General features: G+C 42.5%; 1 protein-coding gene across 1 annotated transcript in view; it reads left to right on the forward strand.

Annotated features, from left to right (window-relative positions):
• Positions 1–7745: 7745 nt before the first annotated feature.
• Positions 7746–19716, forward strand: part of LOC118429047 (polycystin-1-like) — a gene marked incomplete in the record, with an annotated part of 44405 nt that continues 32434 nt past the window's right edge. Inside the window, 9 exon segments of the mRNA XM_035839389.1 lie at positions 7746–7877; positions 8044–8484; positions 13244–13315; positions 13896–13967; positions 16088–16159; positions 17025–17096; positions 17395–17466; positions 17621–17692; positions 17851–17934. Coding sequence (XP_035695282.1) covers positions 8198–8484; positions 13244–13315; positions 13896–13967; positions 16088–16159; positions 17025–17096; positions 17395–17466; positions 17621–17692; positions 17851–17934 — 803 coding nt within the window.

Genomic DNA, 19716 nt, shown 5'->3' on the forward strand with positions numbered 1-19716 from the left:
GTTTTGTTTCTTTAAGATGTCCTATAAGAAGAAAAAGAGTTTTTCTTTTGCCTGAATGGTGTTTTTATCCCCACCAACGTCACATCCTGCCGGGTACCAGTCATCTCACAGACCACAGAGCAGCAAGTGGCTGGGCTCCATTGATGGATCAGTTACCATGGTAACAGTCAAGTTAGGCTGTCAACAACAGTCTGGTCATTGTGTGGTTGATCTTGACTAGACAATGCCAACAATGTAACTGTTACAGCATAGTAGTCTCCATTGATTTGTAGTTCCTTCCGGCAGCAAAGAACTGTCAATGAAGCAGTCGCCAACTAGATGTTAGGATAGTAAATTGGAACATTTTTTTGGCTTCGCCCAATAGGATAGTTATCTGTCAGGAGAATTGAACAGCCAGAAAGCATTATGATTTACATAGCGAAGCATGGTGACGAGCAAACATTGCTATAGGCGGCATGCACATAGCTACGTGTACTATGAATATGTATTATTACACTGCTTTCCTGCACATATTCTGTTTTGTTTCTCAACCAACCTAAATGTGTTGAACAAAAACAATTCTCGTACATGTTATTAACAGCGGCACTTTGTCCACATTGATGTCATGACTTTTGAAATACCAACCAATAAACTATTACACCCATGTCTATCACATCTCTCTCTAGGAGTCTCTACATAGTAGTGCTTCCCTTTAGCTGTCAAATCTGAAAATCCTTAGTGCCCCTTTCTGTCGTTAAACCGGTTCTTAATGATATGTAAGTGTTGATATATCCATTTCACAGGACTTGTGTCCACTTCAAATGGACCAGTGTAAAGTCTACAGTGATACATGATCAGGTTATGATACCTATCACTTTGCTACAAGTGCCACCTTATGATACCTGATGTGTTGTCCTATGGCGTACTGCCGTTGGGCTTGTATTACAACTATTCAACCCACCTGTCTCAATCACCTGTTTAAGCCTAAGACAAAACCTTAAGACAAATTATAGCTTTGCGACAAGACAAGAAGTGGGATTCCTGTGTAGAGTGAAAACAGTTTTCATCATAGTGGTTGATATGACGTTTTTTTCTGTAATGAGAAGAGTGAATATGTCACAGCTTTGATGGGCAGAATACCGCGACTTCATTTGGTATCAAATGACTATTGGAACATCAGAGTAGTTAGAACGTATAACAATGTTTGCTTGTAACCCATGAAATGTGTAGAACGGTAACAGTGGTGATGATTCTGAAGACAGAAAAGAAGTATGCTCGTATCTTTTTGGGGGGGGGGGGCGTTGCGGGATGACCAAGAAGTCAAAATGAAAGTTACAACAAGACGAAATATTGCACTGTCCTGCAAAAACACATGTACCAAATGGTTTGTGGATCCCACAGAGCCAGTTATCTTGAAGACTGGACCATCATGGTGAGACTCTAACCGTACCCCCTTAGCTGGCCCCGCTGTCAGACTTGGGGCTGTGTTCTGACGCCCTTTATTTTTCTAGAATGTGTTTGGAGCCCTTTCTGAAAGGCCTACTGGCACACCTCAGTGAGAAGGCACAAAGAGCACTGCCTCGGTGCCTTTCCACTTTGAAACAAATATGGCCTCTTATTTGAAGCCTTTTGTGAAGTAGTCAAGCTCCTTCTGTGAGCTTTCCTAACCCAGGCATGCATGCAAAGAAGCATCAGAACGTCTCCTAGGTTGTACTTTAACCTGTACTGTTCATTCCAATGGTAAATAATTGTTCGCGTACAACTTTCATGTGTGTTACACGTGATAGTTTGCTGTCATTCTGATGTGGGGCGGCCTGCCTCAATAGCCCCAGGTGCACAATACCTAATGCATGCCGGGAGGCGTGACTAGCTTCAATGTGTATCTCTTGATGGGCTGGGAAGAATTCTTTGCGCACAAGACGCTATGGCTTTCTACTTTGTAGGCGTAGGGTACAAGCGGGGATTTTCAGATGTCGGTTAGCATTCCATCAGTACGTGCAGTCATTTTGAATCCCTTACGGTAGATTGCTAAGCATGTCATATCGTTCTGTCCACACCCATCTGTATGCACATCTCTTTACCCTGGACAAAAGTTGCTGCTTAACAGTCCCTGACTGATGCGGACCATAAAGTCATTATGCCTTTTGGGGACAGTGGACTAACCGGGACAACGCGAGGAAAGGCGGTGGTATGGACACAGCGGAACAGCGAGCTGCTTGTTCTGGGCTGAAAGACCTGGGCTGGTTGGATCACACACGGCGAAGTCTTGCTACAAGAGTGAATGGAATAAACGCCAGAAACAAAGACTAATATTCCAACTAATATGACAAGCCAATAAAATGTATTGCCTTTTTACTTGTCATAATGAAACGACGAGATTGCCATTCGCTTAATCCTTTGCCATCTACATGCGACCGTCCTAACTTCATATGATACACCGCCCCCCCCCCCAAAAAAAAACACTTGCCATGCTTCAAAAAGCAGGTACGAACTTTTGAAACATCTAATGATACTAGTCAATACAAGAGTCATAGGGCGTGGATAGGGATCGATAATATTGGTCGAACATATGTGTAATGACTTATGAAATTAAGGTAAGATGGAACATATGTCTTCCTTTTCGGCCAGCGTTTTGGGTGAGGCAAAATTGTGGGTGGGGGTGCCAGAAGAAAAAGAGTCTGACCCCGGGTCTTGTTTTAATGAAACATTTACACAATGAGTCGTGAAAGGTCCCCGACCTCTGTTTAACCAGTGACCATTCTGCCAACAGAGCACAGTTTGCTCAAACAATAGAACGTGTATAACTTCTATTACCGTAGTCAAGATAACGTATTTCGTCAGGGGGCGTGCGAACCTTCGAAGGCCGTGGGGGGTCTTCATCTAGGCCTATCGTTTTCGGAGGTAATTGATTTGCTTATATGCCGACGAATTAACGACTCCATGACCCACTGGACCGTACGATACTTCACTGACCAGAGAGTGGAGCCCTACATCGGGGTAGATGTTTAGAGACCTGCGAGGTTAGAGGAGTTGTAGTGCCCCTTTCTTGTAGCCGTCAGCCGACCTGTTGTTGGAGATTAAAGCCCACCTGATACTACCTCCCGCTGACCGTTTCAGTGACAACAGCTAAAAGCAGGACAAACACGGTGGAGCGCTGAGTAGACGACTCGTGTGAGGTATTATTTTGTTAGCACCTTGCCGAGCAAGCACACGTTGACGTCGTCATCTTTGCTCACCGTACACTGGAATGCTGGCGAATCTTTCCCAAGAATTTCAAGGAACCGTTAACTTGTTCTTCACATTCTGTCCATCCGGATTATATTGACTTCATTAAGATTCAAGTGCGCAGAAAAGGTAAGACGTTCTTTTGACACAAAGTCGCTTTGAAACGTTAAGCACTATTCATTTTTAAGGAAGGAAGGAAGTGATTAGGAAAAAGTACCCTTTCTACATTCCCTGTTCCACGAGAAGTGGCTTGTTACCACTAACTAGCTGTAGCTTGTTTAAGGTCAGCTTTGATCAACATCAGTCCAGCTGAACTCTGCAGAACGTGCCTATGGAAAACCTCTCTGATCAAACTCAAAGCTATGATTGATGTTTTGATATCTTAACTTTCAGCCATGACAATCAATCGATAACGGTTGTCCTGCTTACAAAACAAATTGTGGCAGCTTCAGTGTGAAATGAAGCTGCTATGGGGCAATTGATCACTTCATCGACGCCGAGAACGCATTACTATTAAAAAAGTATCATGTTCATACAGAAAGATGCTAACAACTGCAGTTTGACAGGAAGCCACTCGGGCAGAAAATTTGATCACTTTTTCTTAAGCCGTAACCCAAAACAAAGTATGGGGATCGATTCGTAACGCATGGATTCACTTTGTCACATACCAACTTTATCAACCGCAAAAATACTAGTAGCAAAATTTGATTATGAAATGTTGACTTGGTGCGGCGTCTACTCAAGTCTCTCATTGAATACCGTTTATTTGATAAAAGATCGGCTCCACTTCCAGTATCACGGTGCATTCCCCGCATCCATCTCACATTTACGCAATATATGCTATATCTCTAGCGAAACTGCAAAATGTTCTTCTCGGACTCGGGGATACTGTGGTGTACCGTGCCCCTCAGGGATCTTGCGTGTGGACCAGGAATGGGTTCAAGAGCCCTTCTCCGCCTACCAAGAAAACAACATCCACTTCACTTGCCATGACGCACAAAAGTCAGTTTGTTACCAACATATCGTATTTAAGACTAGAATTTCATGCGGGGGACGCTCTCCCTATTGTAACCACTTTAAGCGAGGAACCTTGGCAGGAAAGGAAGCAAGAAGTGAATACTTTATTTACATCTCGTTAGGGCCAAACTTGCGAAAAGGTGGTTAGTTCCTCTTCTCTTCTCAAGGTCTTTGTGTCATGCGCTCCTAGATCCTGTGGGCCTCGCCATCGCCATTGCTGTCAATAGGGAGGCTATTTTCGGTCGGCCCCAGACCGTCTGACGACTTTTCCCCTGCAGTTAAACAAGTCTTTTCTTCCCATGCCACACAACTCTGTCCGTAGGACAAAACAGAAGTGGACAGTTCCAATACTGATATTGACCCGGACGAACAAGGTTATTTACGCGCTTCCGTACTTTACCAATATTTGGACGACTAAACATTTACATCCTCACACTTTTCCTTATTGTCTGCAAGTTACCTCCCCGTCATACTGATTGATGGACAAACTCATCACAGAAAATAGAAACGTTTCGACATCGATCCTTAAAATTCTCATAGAGCACAGCCAGTAGGCCCAATACACATTCAGTCAGCCACTGAATATGCAGTTTTTAGCCACTGCACTGTCCCATCTGCAAAGACAGTATTGAAGATGAATATCATTTCCTGATGATATGCCCTTATTACAATGAAGAAAGGAAAAAGTTATTGACAATGTATAACAACGGAACAACATTACCTAAAACAAGCAGAGAAATATTTGATGTACTTCTATCATGTCCTGACTCCATATCTGTGCACCTAGGCCAATTTATATATAATGCTATGCAAAAGAGAAGTAGTGCTTTAACAATGTGAAATACACTATGCCGTGGCCATATATTATTCATATATCTTGCTAGACTAGTATACTGATGTAAGTAGTTTGTAGTTGTTAGTTACACGTAATTTGCCATACATTGTACCTGTTGCAATCGTTGTGCAATAAACTTGACTTGACTTGACTTGACGTTACAAGAAAAAAGTGCATTAACTTATTTCCGCCTCTTGATACGGTTCTAACAGTTCAGATGAGGTATGCAACTATTTGCAGAGACGATTAGTAGCTTCATTTGCATAATGCCTGTCATGACGAGTTCACTTCTCCGCGATCAAGTATTGTATTGAACTCTCAAGGTTAACTACTGTATTGAACTCTCAAGGTATTATTGTATTAATGTCCATCGGGTGACAAGATTTCCTCCCGACTTGACATATCCAAGCAGACGAATGTTACTAGTACTTGATCTATCAAAAAATGAACTACGATTGCGACCACACAAGTCTTTGGCCTTGCTTTCTCAAAATAGCGAAGGTCCATTAATTGCTTCACGCGCGGCCTGTCCTTGCGTACATTCCCTTGTCCAATTTGTTTGAAAAGGTCGCGCACGACTTGCGGACAAGTTCACGGCCTGTCGAGTCCACCGAGCCGTGATGGCTCAATGTCACCCGAGCAGAGTGACGTGAAAGGATGTGGAATGTGTCATGGCTAATATTTGCGGTGGGTATTGTGGCGTCGTGGTTACCGCCTGTAAATGATGAATAAGCATTCTACTGGGTGGGCCCGAAAAGTACGTGTCAGTGGGCGACAAGACAGGATTCCCTCCCGATGTTGATAATATGTTTTGACTTTTATTTTCTGACAATGAAAAGCTGGCATTTATATAAAGTGAAGCAATCACGTATGTGATTTGAAAAACAAATAAAAAAATCGAAGACTCAAAATGCGACCGCCTTGTTGACAACCTGCGAACTCAGCTCGATAACGTTTTTCCTGGAAACCCCAGGCGAGAAATAGATTCGATTTTGGATGGCAGCAATCACATGATGGCAACAACCTGTTGATAAGTAGTGCGGACTATGTTCCTGATATGCTGAATGATGCGGAAAGATGCAGACGTTAATAACTTTCTCTGGAAATGTATACAATACCGCGGGGCACATTGGTCGACATGTTTCCTTTCTGTTGTATGTCGTGACTCGTGTGGTATGCTCCACACCTGTAGCGTATTTTTTTCAGACGTCATCATGGAGTGAGTCGGTCAGGAAAATCTTTAGTCATGTACGTTGTAGTTGTCTCTTATTTGCATATTTTGGACTAGTCTCTCATAATGACGGGTTCGAACGTTTAGGCATAACGGGGGCAAATAACTTTAATACGATTGTCTGTTTTTCCTAGGCTGCGCACTCAAGGGATGTGTATCGCAGAGGGACTATACCCAAGTACAAGTGAGTTAGGTTAGGCATGGGGTCACCGGTTCAGACGGCCACGCCTGGCTTCCACTTTAGCTCACTCAGAACACATTTGCAACTGCACGGCAGCCAGGCGTGCCACAGTTGCGTGCGATGTGTTTGCCTCAGCGCCACATCAGTCAGATTCAGCATGATTTCCGCCGTCGGAAAGGACCAAAAGACCATGGCTTTGAGCGCGAGTCTGCGCGACAATGGGTGCCCAGTGGCGGAACTTGGCGAACTTCAGTTGCCTGAGCGCTTGTGGTTTTAAAAGCTTTGACGTGGCTGGTTGCCCGGGGATTTCTTCTATCCGGGTCTACAACAAAAGAAGCGACTGGGAGACTTTTATATTGCTTTTTATCATTGTGGACATTTATTCATTCGACTTGAACGTGGCTTTAGTGGGTCGTTAAAACTCAAGAATAAATATGGAGAACAAGCAGGATGATAATGTCAATAGAATGACTGCGTTGTGAGTTTTGTGCACGTTTCATTAATTGTTGAGCCTTATCAGAAGTTTTCAGGATCAGAGTCATGTTGAAATATTGCTCATAGTGTTACGTGGTGTAAGATTTGTAATCTTTAAGGGCACGGTTCGTTGTACTGTCGACGGACTTCGGTCTACATGAATGTTGAGGCAACACGCACTCCGTGTGTTTGATCACTTCTGACTGTTATGACGGTAAATACGGCATGCGGGGTTAATCTAACATGGGGCAACTATTAGGGTCTCCCAAAAATTGATCAATCAACAGATCGGATAGCGTTGGCCCGCCCATGTTGTCATCCAGGTAAATCTCTGGAAGGTTGGCGTTATAGCGAGGCGGGGCGGCTAGTCAATCTCAATTTGTGTCAGGTACACATCTACTTGGGCGGTTTCCAGCGAACCTCGGCATCCCTTTTGAACGGTTCTTGTCTGATATCGATCGTGGATGCGGATGTAGACAGCAACGTCAATGGGGGTCTTTGACTCCAGCGCGTGTTTCAGCAGGTGAAAAAACTTTGGCGTGAAAACTAGCCTCTCTAGCCGGCAGCAAACACGGCGCTAACGAGTCCCTACCAAGATTAACCTTTACCACAACTCGTGTTGTTTTTGTACGCATGAAAAAAGAGGTGACGTGAAAGCAGAGCTGGACAACCGTTTCTAAGGTGTAACTCACTAAAGAGTCGTTATGACTGCGCAGGCCAACACCAACACGAATCAATAGGGACACGTCCCAGGGCCCGGGCCTTTTGTCCGCCGGTCACGTGAAAAGCCAACTTGCGCTGTTGAATAGTAAGTTGACACGGTGAAAGCGAACCCCAGATCTCCATATCGCACGGGAAGGCGCAGCGGCGATCCACAGGGACACAACTCCCGGCACGACAACTCTGCTTTATGTATCCATGTAGGTAACGGGAGGGTGAGTGTGGCTTGTTTGTGGGGAGGGGTGTACTAAGAACCGGATTTTTCGCGAGAAGGCCAGCTGTGCCGGAATCCTTGTGTGTTTTTGTAGGTTCTTTCGGCGGTGCCGCGGAGTCAGTCGACCGTTTTGACGCTGTTTTGTTGTGTTGCCCCGTGTACTGTAGGCCAAAGAGATGAGGTTGCGGTGCGGACGGGACGAGTTTGCGGGGACAATCGGTTGAGATCATGACTCCCCATGGTGCTCGGTGTCGCCGCCCACGGCAAGATCTGGCCAGAGTGCTCGGTACACAAGATGAGCTGCTAGCGTACGTCTGAAGTATGCAACCCGATGTCCTGGTCACCGGGAAACATGGCGTCCTCCGGCCCAGGCTCTACTGGATCTACCTGCTATGTGGATTACTGGCGTGCGTCGGGCCCTGGCCCGCCCTCGGACACACCACCGAGGCTCCCACCACCGAGGGTCCGACGAAGACGAACTGTGAGACCCCTTGTCCCGACAAGTGCCTCTGCTCTGCCGTCCCGAAGGCGTGCACTGTCGACTGTACGGGACAGGGGCTCCGTCAAGTGCCAAGCCCTACGGGTCTACCGATCCCGACAAAGAAACTGTAAGTACGACGTTGTTTACGAGTATTTCTGATAACTTACCAAACATATGCCGGAGTTATATCTACTGTGATTTACCCTGTCTATATTTTAATCAGTGTATATTTTGGATAAAGACGCTAAATTGCCATGGGAGGGGTGTAGTCACTACCGGGCGCTCAGAAGTGGCTCAAGTCAAACCGCTACAAGTCAGGCATGTTTCCGCCTCTTTCAGCTGATGAAGGGATTCTGTTGACTGCTTGCTGCTTCCTTCTCTGACTCACACATTTCTCAAGACATTTCACTCTTTCAATTTCATTTACATTTCTTTAAAGTAAATATACATAATGATAGTCACCTCGTCTTCACGGCACATATCCATAACAAATCGGGTTTTAATAACAACGCACAAACTACGCAGTGTCGCATTCACCAAAAAGTTCCCGAAACTGGCGAAAGGAAGGAGCGTACTGGATAAGATCACGCCTTGTTGTTTGTGGTAATAAACAGCTGTGAATGAGATTAGAGCAGATTAGTATTATTTACCCTTTCAATCAGTGGGGGCAGTCCCTCAAACGATTATTAAGTAGTTGAGATTTCTGTCACCCCAGTGCGAGTTTTCTCACGCACGCAACGCGTTACCTGATACAGTTCACCTCCTGCCCAGTGTACCACTGCGTAACACGCGCTAATGCCACACTTCCTCTCCTAAACTGACTTTAAAAAGTTTTTCCCTTCTTCTCAGTGTGCCTATAGTTTACTCCAGGGATTTGGATGTGTTTTAATAGCTGAGTGGCGTTGTTATGTACTTGAGGGATAATCTGGTATTCCTTGGTTCCCACCATACCTAGCTACCGTTCTGTGCACAACTGTGACTTTCCAATCTATCATTCTGGTACTTAATGTCGGCAGGAGTAATGTTACAACTGACAGCCTGAGAGAGAAATATCACAAGGGAGTCAAAAGTTAAACTCCCAGCTTGGGACAAATTGGGGGCAGCTTAATTTGCTCCCCTGGGAGTTTTTGAAGCATGTGTATTGGAGGCTATCTGAATGTTTGGAAATAGGCTGATGTATTTCCACCACTGTGTGTAATATTCAAAGCTTGTTCATGGAAAGCAAGTTTTCTCAATTGTTTATAATTTCTACCCTGTAGCTGTTTTGTTATTGATGATTTCTTTGGCTTTTTATCTTTCACTGAATTGAAATTGGCACAACAAAGTAACGTTGATGATGATGACTGAACCTGGTAAAAGATATCAAACTCAAACATTTTAGTACTTTCCATGTATTCACAAGAACTGATAACCCATTTATGTTGCCTGTATTTCCAGTGCCAATTCGGTAAAACTGCACACCAAATTCCACATTACTATTGATTTTCGAGATATTGTAGCAATTACGCAGTTACAAATATTTCTAGACTGTCCAACAACATGACATGGCGTTCTTTTCACTCCAATACCTGATTGTTATTGTGTGTTTTGATTTTGTGAGATACTTTCATGCTAGCTAATGACATGTGTGAGTGAAAAAATTGATCACATGTAACATTAGTATGTAATACTGCTGTGCATTGATATTTCACTGCTTCATACATGCCCTGTCTGAAACTATCATATCTGACATAACTGTATTAAGTACAAACTTTAAAGTCAGCCCAAATTTAACATCAAATTAACCAGTCATCGGGAACATGGTGACAGCTGCTTGAAAGGTGGTCAATATCTGTCATTACAACGTCTAGTTTGAGTTTCTTCCTATTCATTTCTGATGTCTTAAAGTTGACTCAGACAAAACTTCCTACAATGTTGAGGAAACTTGAGTAAGTTAATACACCAAACATACCAGTCATAAGTCATTCTGTCAGCATGTGAGAGTTACCCGTAACTCAGACCAGTTTTCTCCTTGCTACAGTACTGATGAGTGCTGTAAGCATGCCCGGCACTGTACATTTGCCTTGACCCATCTCTCGCAATTGTGGCAGGTTGAAATGCTTTGCCAGAAATAGTTATGAAAACAAAATCTGAAAAGCACAGATCTTTACACAGGCAGTATCCCATGGAAGGTGGTGCCATGTTTGTGTTCATGCCCCAAATGCACCAGTGGATGTTAGTGGTGTAAGCTGAAAGGCAGGTTCTGTAAAGGGGTGATACAATATGTTGTTTTTGGTATCAATATATTAATGATGGGGGAAGTGCGAAGCTGTGTACCTTTCCTGAAATAGGTCACTGTTGTGCTTACTTAACCCTGGAGGCGTGCCAATTCTCACTGGGTCTTCTCAGTGGGGAAGTCTTGAGCAGACATACCTGCACTATAGTGACGCTGTGTCGTGTAATAGACAGTTGGACATTTTTCAGTTTTGATATCAGGATGATGTCACAGTGTTATAGCCGTGCACTGCCCATGGAAGGCTGCCTGCCAGAAATGTGCATAGCTAAGATGTGGTCAGTATGCTTGGAAGGGGAGGTATGCTGCCCAACAGCCACAAAGGGACCCTACACAGCCTTATCACACAAACACAAAGTTGTTGTCTGGCTTCCTACCTGGCGGCCAAACACAGGTGATAGCAGCACAAACAAGCCTCTCTCATCGTCTGTTTGGTCCTGAACTGTGGTGGAGCTGGAGTGCTGGGGGACTGGGCTGATGGGCATGTTTGTATGTCGTACATCATCCCTTGATTAAGTGTGATCAACTCTGCCTACCAGTGGCTTTTCTGGAGTAAACTACCCCGAGAATGAAGCTGGATCATTTGTAAAAGAACAGGCAACTCTTTGCTACCTTGTATGATTTTATACTCGATGGACACATGTCGGGAAAAGAAAACTTGAATGATAAGGCTGGATCGTTTTGACCCTTGATGATGGGTTAACCCTCTGGTATCTATAACATAATTAGCATGTAACTTAATTTGGGACAACTGATGTGCACCCTACATGCCCTATTTAATGGAACTTTGCCCTGCCTCCATCTCAGATTAGGGTACTTGAAAGACAGGGAAACAGTCTATTGCCATGTCTGGCATGTTTGAACAAACATAGGACAAACTTTATACCTTTTTGATACTCTTTACTTTGAACGATTGGGTGGCAATGTGAGTGTGACATCCCTGGTAGATACTGTATCGCAAAGGGTTTCCAAAACACTGGTGGTGCCAACCCTGGCAATGCAATAGATAAGAAAGGCTGTCACACTCGCCCCTGAAAAACAACATTGTTGTTCACAACTTTGGCCTTGCTGAAAGACAAGAAATTCCGCATCAAAAGCTTCGTTTGTCTAGGGCGTACCCTTCTATTGATTGCTGCACAAGTACCAGTAGTCAAACATGACATTTCACTTCCTTAAACAACCTGCTTGAGGTCCAAATTTCCGCGGTGCTTTGAGGGAAACAAAGTTCTCAAGTCCATCGGCAGCCTCTGCCCGGCGGATGCTTTTCAGGACCATTGTTCTATTCACTGGTGGTTAAAAAAGCATTGCCAGGTATGCTTACAATTATGTAGAATTGGCAAGGTGGGTTTTTGCCCTCCACTGGAAACTCCAGACGTAGTCCATTGTCTAGGCAGTGAAATACCAAACCTGGAAGGCTGTTAATTGTGCATCTCAGCCAATGGTGTGGCATTGTCCATGGGTGTGGGAACGTAGTTGTCGATAAACCTCCACGTACAAAAGAATGCACTTCACAAAGGCATCACTCTCATAGTGCTGGGCTGTAGGACAGGTTGTGGAAAAGTTGCAGGTTTGTTTTGAAAGTGGAGGATTACTTGAGGTTGGAACAGTTTGCATTATACAACCCCCCTCGGTGTCGTGCCAAATTCGTTTTTCCTGGTTACCTTACATTGACCTGTCACATCACTCCACTGCTCGAGCACAAATGATCTACATCAGAAAGAGTTTCGGCATCATCAGTGATTGGCACGGACAAACTGTATTCTTAGCTACATGGGAAACTACAGCAAAGATGTCTGACTGAGAAAAGACTTATAGTCAAGGAAGTTGACTCACTATTCATGGTTGTGCCCCTGTAAGGATGGAGCCATTAAGGCTGACTTTGTGCTGCCAGCCTGCATGAAAAGAGGGTGTCTGTAAGGCCAGCCATTGTCCCTGCTGTAGGCAGGCAATTCAGTCAGGGTTGCTGGCTCAGTCTGTCCTTGATCACCTATTCTTCCAAAGAAAAGAGAACAAGCATGTTTAGATATTCCCTAGACGATGATTTGCATCTTCAAAAAAAGGATGGCACATTAATACTTATATAATGTGTTAACAACTGGTGTGTGTCATCTATCTTGGGTTCTGTCTCCTCCATCAAGCATTCATTATCATAAGATAAAAGGTACACATCATTCCTGGACTGCCTTTAATTATTCACATTTTTCAAAGTCATATTTCCACATTCCTCTCGATTGATTCACACATTTCATTCTACATCACACATGGCATTTCTGAATGCATTACAGATACTGCATAAGGGGTGTGAAAATGAGCTCCATATCCAACAATCCCAGTAAAAGCAGCAAAAGCAGCTGTCTTATTAGAAGTTAGCCATGCCGCTCCGAGCTTCCAATTTCTACTTCAGAAATGGTCTTGACAGTGTTTAACATTGTCATATGCTACTGAGCAAAATTCCTATACATTCCCGTACATACCACCATGTTTGGTAGCCCATGCTAGTGTACAGGACACTGTAGGAAACAGGTGGTTTCATATGGAATCCTTTTGTCCAAGCCTCAAATCTCCATGACCCCGTTTGTTGCCTCTAGCTGACCCATTTTTTCCTTCCTTACAGCATCTTGTCGGAGAACAATGTGTCCACTATAGCAGAAGATGCCTTCAAGAGTCTACAAAATTTAGAGGAATTGTAAGTACCCACATTCTTCCAATTTCGACTTACTATGTGTTGTGTAATTATTTTGATCTTGTTAGGAAAATAAGCTTATCAGTTCCATGACTGGACCAACAGGTTTTCTGTCCACAGTATATCATGCCTGGACAGGAACAGTAAATAACATAGCCATAGCATAGTGGAATATCATGTGAATTTTTACTGAATGTTGAAATGTATATCAAGGTAGACATGGATTACATTTAGTTAAAAGCATTTGTATAGGCAAGTTTAATAAAGCTTGTATTGTAAATTCATTTTAGGCTGAGCAGTGGAATCCTTTTGGCTTTTTTCCACCACCTTTGCCTTCTTAAACAATTATTTGGTTTAATTTGTTGATACAAGCCCATGGACATCAGATTTGATGATGTTGAAGTGCAAAAAGTAGTTCTGTTTGTCTGGAAGGTAACACTGGGGGGGCTAGAATAATATTTGCTTGTGTGGAATGATTGCTCAGATTGTTGTTTCTACTTAAGATCTCGTAACATAGTGATGCATGGTAGCTCATTCTTGTGTGTTATATTCAGCTGACTTTGTACTTTTTCTTTCCTTACAGAATTATGGATAGGAATAATATAAGCAGTCTTCCCAACAGAGTATTTAATAATTTATCAAGTCTCAAGATTTTGTGAGTACCTTTCTTTACTTTTACTTTTATTTCCCTCATATACTTCAACAATGCATTCATAGTCATCTTCTGTAATTTATGGATTATGTGTCCTCAGTAGCATATGATTTACAGAAAAAGACAATTGTTTTAAGGCCAGCATTTAAAGTAGTTAGAGAAACATTTCTAAAATTTTTGTCATCTCTGCTGTATCCGAAAACAGGCCATATACTTTTAACAGTAGCAGTAGGCTTTCACATTATCTTTATCATTGCCATTTGTGAAGCATTTTATTGATGAAATCATAGGAAATCTACAAATTTGCTTCATACAATCAGTTATATTTCTTTGGTTTTCTTCCACCAGTCTAACTTGTATCTGAAAAACAAAAGAGCCAAAAAAACTAATGGCTGTGAAAAGCACGTCTGTCCCTTGGGGCAGTAAATCTTGACAACTTTGATATGCGTTCACAGTGAATTAACTAATCATAGGGCAAGCACACAATTATCTTACAGTAGATTAGCTTCATTTCACATGTTTCTGCACTTTGTATGACCTTCCCAAATGTCTAGCACTACAAACGTGTATAATTAGATATGTAAAATGCCGGTTTGGGTGGAATTTTTATTACATGTGTTCAGCCTGTAAGCAATTAGCTAATCTTGATTTATGTTGAGGAATGGGGAGCAATTACTTGGATATCGGACATTGACCTAGGCCACAGCAAAACTGCCCACTTGCTCTGTAAGGGGCTTGGTATACAGGGATAGTTATAGATTAGCATTTTCCTAAGCGCTAAGAGTTGTGACAGGAGTGCAGCACGGTATCTGATAGGAGACCAAGCAGGTCACTAGGAGTAAGAGTGATATTTTGCCTCCAGGAAACAGGGAGGTTTTCTTTCCCATGGCTGACTGGATACAAGGTTAATGTTGCTTGGGCACACTCCTGATTCTCAATTTGCATGACTTCTGGATGACTGGTCTGGTATGCCAACCCTGTGTACAGCAGGGTGGCTGCTCAATACTCTCTGCTTAGCAGTTAGTAACCTTCATCATGTAGTACAGGGGTGTTTAAAACCCTTTAAAAGATTGATTCAAGGGATTCTGTGTGTCAAAGAGTACCTTTTGGAACTTTGGCAGAGGAACTCAAGCACAAAAAAAGAAAAAGAAAACTTAGATGGAAAGTCATTAGGCACCTGGGTGCTTTCGACAGTACATATTAAACTGTTGGACGTGTATCTCAAAACTTAGCTATTTCTTATGTGGAGACCTTACTTCTCATTGAAATGTGGGAACGTTATGCTGTTTGGTTGGTAAACGTCAATACCGAGGCAGAGAGATCGGTTCTGGGTTGTGGGTACAATCAATACATTCCATCTCACGCCTTGTTCTCTGGGAACTGTCCCCAAAGGCTTTGTTTCCAACACAAAACCTGGCTATTGTCACCCCGATTTACACCTGTGTCGGGTCCTAGTCAATATAGTGGGAAAGGCTTTATGTTTGCAGAAAACAAATCTACAAACTGATTGTTGAGGGATGAAACGGCATGTAAGAGAATTTCTGGGGTTGGTCCAGTCAGGCAAGCAACCTTTGTTCATGTCCACCTGGTATCCGGTTGATAAAGTCAAAGGCTTTGAGGGGGGCAGAATTGCGGAGATCCTGTCACTTGTAGGTTAGATAGAAAGACAGAAAGAATGTTTGGCAGGGGTCCATCTGAAGAGGACCAGACACTTATTTGAAATGGGAATATAATGAGCCAGAAGTTTCATTGCAAATATCACAATGCCTTGTTACATGGAAAAGTTTAGGAAAAGTTTCAAAATCAATTTTGGTGACAATGTGGCCGTTAAGCGTATGCCTTGCTTGCACTGAATTTGTCTATGTGTGAGATGCTCGTTCTTATAAAGTTTGTAATCTGAATGTGTGTGTTTTGGAAACTTTTGTCACACAGCACCCACACAACATGACAAAATGTTTGCTCAGGTCAATAAGAAAAAAAGACAGGGGTCAGAGATCTCCAGGATTTTACTTAGTGACTTAAGAATCTTAAAGAACATGTTCAAGTTTTTCCTCCCCAGAAACCTCAACAGAAATGACTCTGCCATATACTGAGTGACGCTAACTGATTTTGTCCTTTTTCAGGAATTTGACGTACAATTGTCTAGAGTCATTAGAAGTAAATAGTTTTGAAGGATTGACGTCCCTAGAAGAATTGTAAGTACCTGCCTTTTGTGCCAGCCATGCTAACAGTTTCTCCTCCAACAATGGGGGCCCTGGTAGGGGGCATTTGTTCTGCATGTACAGTACAAAACAAAACTGGGTGGAGGCCCGTGCACTTAGCTGTATTTACCTGTTCCACCTAATTTCAAACATTGAATCAGAAGGAAGCAAGTTGTTATCAACACATAGTAGGTCAAGGAAAGGGCACACAGTTTGAATTCAAGAAGTATGAAAGATATATCCAAACTCAAGGATAAGCCATGATGTGCAAGATTATCATTTGAATGTACATGTTCTATGTATCAGGCATATACTAGTATTGATCTGATAGTATTCAAGGTGGTTGACTAGCTGTTGCACATTTGAGAGACAGATTCTATTGTGTGAAAGAAATTAAAGTATTCCAAACTGTTTTTGTAAGCATTTGGATGTGTGCCGTGCTGTTAACAGAGTTAATTAAATGTGGCTGCTGCAGGTTTTTGTGCCTCTTGTAGTATTTGCACGGCAACATAAAGCTTTGCAAGGCTGTTAATCATCGACTCCCAAGGACAGGACCAAATCTCCTCAAGCACCACTTATGTCTGGCTTTGCCAAATTTTCGTGTTGCGTTTTATCTTTGCCAGTTGGCACAAGGGTAGACCATGATGTGGTCTTACACCAACGATTCTTTATCCATAGTCAGACAGTTGATCATTCACTTCTTCAGTATCTGGCTTCTACTGCACAAATTGACATGTGGACTTGTTTGATCACCTGTTACATGAGAAGATGTCCTGTCTACAACTAGTTTGCTTGAATTTGTTTTCTGGAGTGTTTGACTTTATATCTGACAAGCTACCCTTTTCTCCTCCCTTATCAGGCTGCTTCAGGGTAATAAGTTGAATAGTGTTCCTGATGACTTGTTTGCTGATTCAAGTGCCATCGCTGTGTTGTAAGTCTAAAAATAGTCACTTTTGTTGATTCATATGCATTGAAGTATTTGTATGTGTGTCTGAACAAAGAAAAAGTGTTTCTGTACAGCGCTTTATTTTTTACCATTTTTTGCCATAAATCAAAAGAATACAACAATATGATTTGTCAGGTTAAGCCATCTGAGACAAAACCACACCATTCATTGCATTAAGTTTGTTGAACTTTTTATCTTCAATTTTAATCTGATTATGTCACTGGCATTTCTTTTGAAGAGATTTTGAACGGAAGTCTTAATGGTACTTGTTCCTTTTCTACAGGTCATTTAGAGAAAACCTCCTAACTACACTTCCTGAAAATGTATTTCAAAACCTCACTTCATTACAAGAGCTGTAAGTACCACCAATTTATTTTGAAGCAGTTCCTGTCTGTTGCAACATTTTTGATACTAGTTTGCTTCATTAAAGTATTTTCACTGTTGATTTTTACTTGTACATAAAAGAGAGCAACGAAGGTTAATGATTTTATCTTTCCTCTCTTTTATAGCGATTTGTCCAAAAACCGCCTGACTTCCATGTCAAAGCAACTGTTCACGGGCCTTCACATGTTGCATACCCTGTAAGTATATCTTCGTACCAGAAGTCTGGTCACTTTGGTTTTCCCTCTCATCATCTGTTGATTTGCTCTTTGCTGTGAAGTGCAGAAGATTATGATTGCATACCTAAAAGTACATGTTTTTGGTCCTGATGGGTGACGGAAATGTGTTCACTTTGCAGGGACCTGTCTTCCAATGAGCTGGACAACCTAACCTATGGAGTGTTTGATGACCTTGTTGCCAGCAACTCAAGCTTGACCAGCTTGTAAGTAGACCTAATGTATCTTAATGAAGTTAAGGAAAACATCCACTCCTGGGGACCCATTCTGCAGTTAATGCTTCCCTAATAGACTCTGATCCTCTGGTGTATGGATTAATTGCTCAGCAGGAAAAGATCATGCTGAGTTTTGAGAGGCAAGTTTGAGGATGTTTTGGTCCATTAAGTAATCTCACCAGGGGGCTGGTATGTAAGTCCTCTACTGTCAAGCGTGCAATTCTGAGACTCTCTGCCCTGTAGGCAAAGTCTTGGTTCCATTGCAGTAGTCAGGAATACACACAGAGGCATAAGCAGATCAGCCAATAACAAACAGCAAGTGAAATTTTTGAGGACTGCAATTTGTTTGTAGTTTTTGTCAGTAGATTGATGTACATATTACTGGAAGGACATATCTGCATGGCAGGGCAAAACAAAAGTTCAGGTGGGTCTGTTGTTATTTACAACTTTAACAGGGGAAGGAACATTTGGCCTTGAGCAATCTGGGACATGGCCCATTTGACATAAATTTTGGCTCAGTCTGTGACAGCTAGCTGCAGAGAGTTACACACCTTTGACGTCATCAGGAGTGACACACATGCCTCATGACAGGATCATCCTCTTATGTGCTCCAAAACTAATCCCACCATGCCATTCCAAGTCAAGTCCAACCATCCTGGTTTCCATGACGCACGCCTTTAAGCATCCAAACTGATTAGTGAAAGTTGCTTGTACATGACAGCAAAATAATGATGATTGACAGGTGAAAGGGACCTGTTTGTTGCAATTATTGGCCAGCTCTGCAAATTCAAGAGGTCATCTATACAGTTGATGTGGGCCTGTATTTTCCTGCTGATTGACGTGTCATGATCTCTGATAGACTCTGTGTGGGAGATTGGAATGTTTGATTGTGTAGAGTTTGTTTTGGGCAGACACCTCTATATCCTGTATTTTGACACTTTTTGTGAAAACAAAGCCTTGCTAAGGCAAACTTACACATTGTCCTTAAAGGTTAGCAGTAGCATTACAATCAACTAACAATTTTACTGATGGCAAAGATCAAAATTTCACTTTTGTGTCATATAATCAAGGGTCACAGCATTTTCATAGCAACTAAAACCTCAAAGGTAAAACCATATCATTACTAGGATCATTTGTAGCGGCCTTGACATTATATTTCAATAAGCCATTGATGTCAGACAGCTTGTTTGATCCGTGCCCCACTTACGTCATTCTTTGAAAGGTGGAAAATTGTGCCATAAACAGCTGGGATCGTTCGTTGGGACTTGTTTGATTCACGTCACAGTCACATCTTTCAGTTGAAGGTACACAAACATGTAGAAAATCATATCCAAATTTATCTAATGTTCAGGGAAAAGCTATATAGGACATCAGATAGTGTCATATCAGACATTTTTTGGCGAAAAAAAGCAAAAACAATTCCTGCGCATGAAATAGAAACATTCAGGCTTTCTGTTGTCAATACAATCGCCATTAGCCGGCATACAGGTATATCATTAAGACCTCTGTATTCCAAAGGTCAAAAGCTTCCACTGGTGCAAACAAGAGGAAGCACGTTTCTGCAAGCGGCTTTTCTTTGAAGTTGATAGGCTGGTTTGCCTATAGGGAGGGACGTGTTGGCCTTTGTTATAGACAGGATTAACTTTGAACAATAATGAGTTGATGTATTGCATCATAGATCCTCATGGAGCCTTGAGCTAGGCAGTCTAGCCCGACAGGCTTAACAGTTTAATCATTAATTGCTTCCTTTTGGACTTTTAATTTAACATACCT

Source organism: Branchiostoma floridae, chromosome 13 (assembly GCF_000003815.2).
Source record: "Branchiostoma floridae strain S238N-H82 chromosome 13, Bfl_VNyyK, whole genome shotgun sequence".
Lineage (NCBI taxonomy): Eukaryota > Metazoa > Chordata > Leptocardii > Amphioxiformes > Branchiostomatidae > Branchiostoma > Branchiostoma floridae.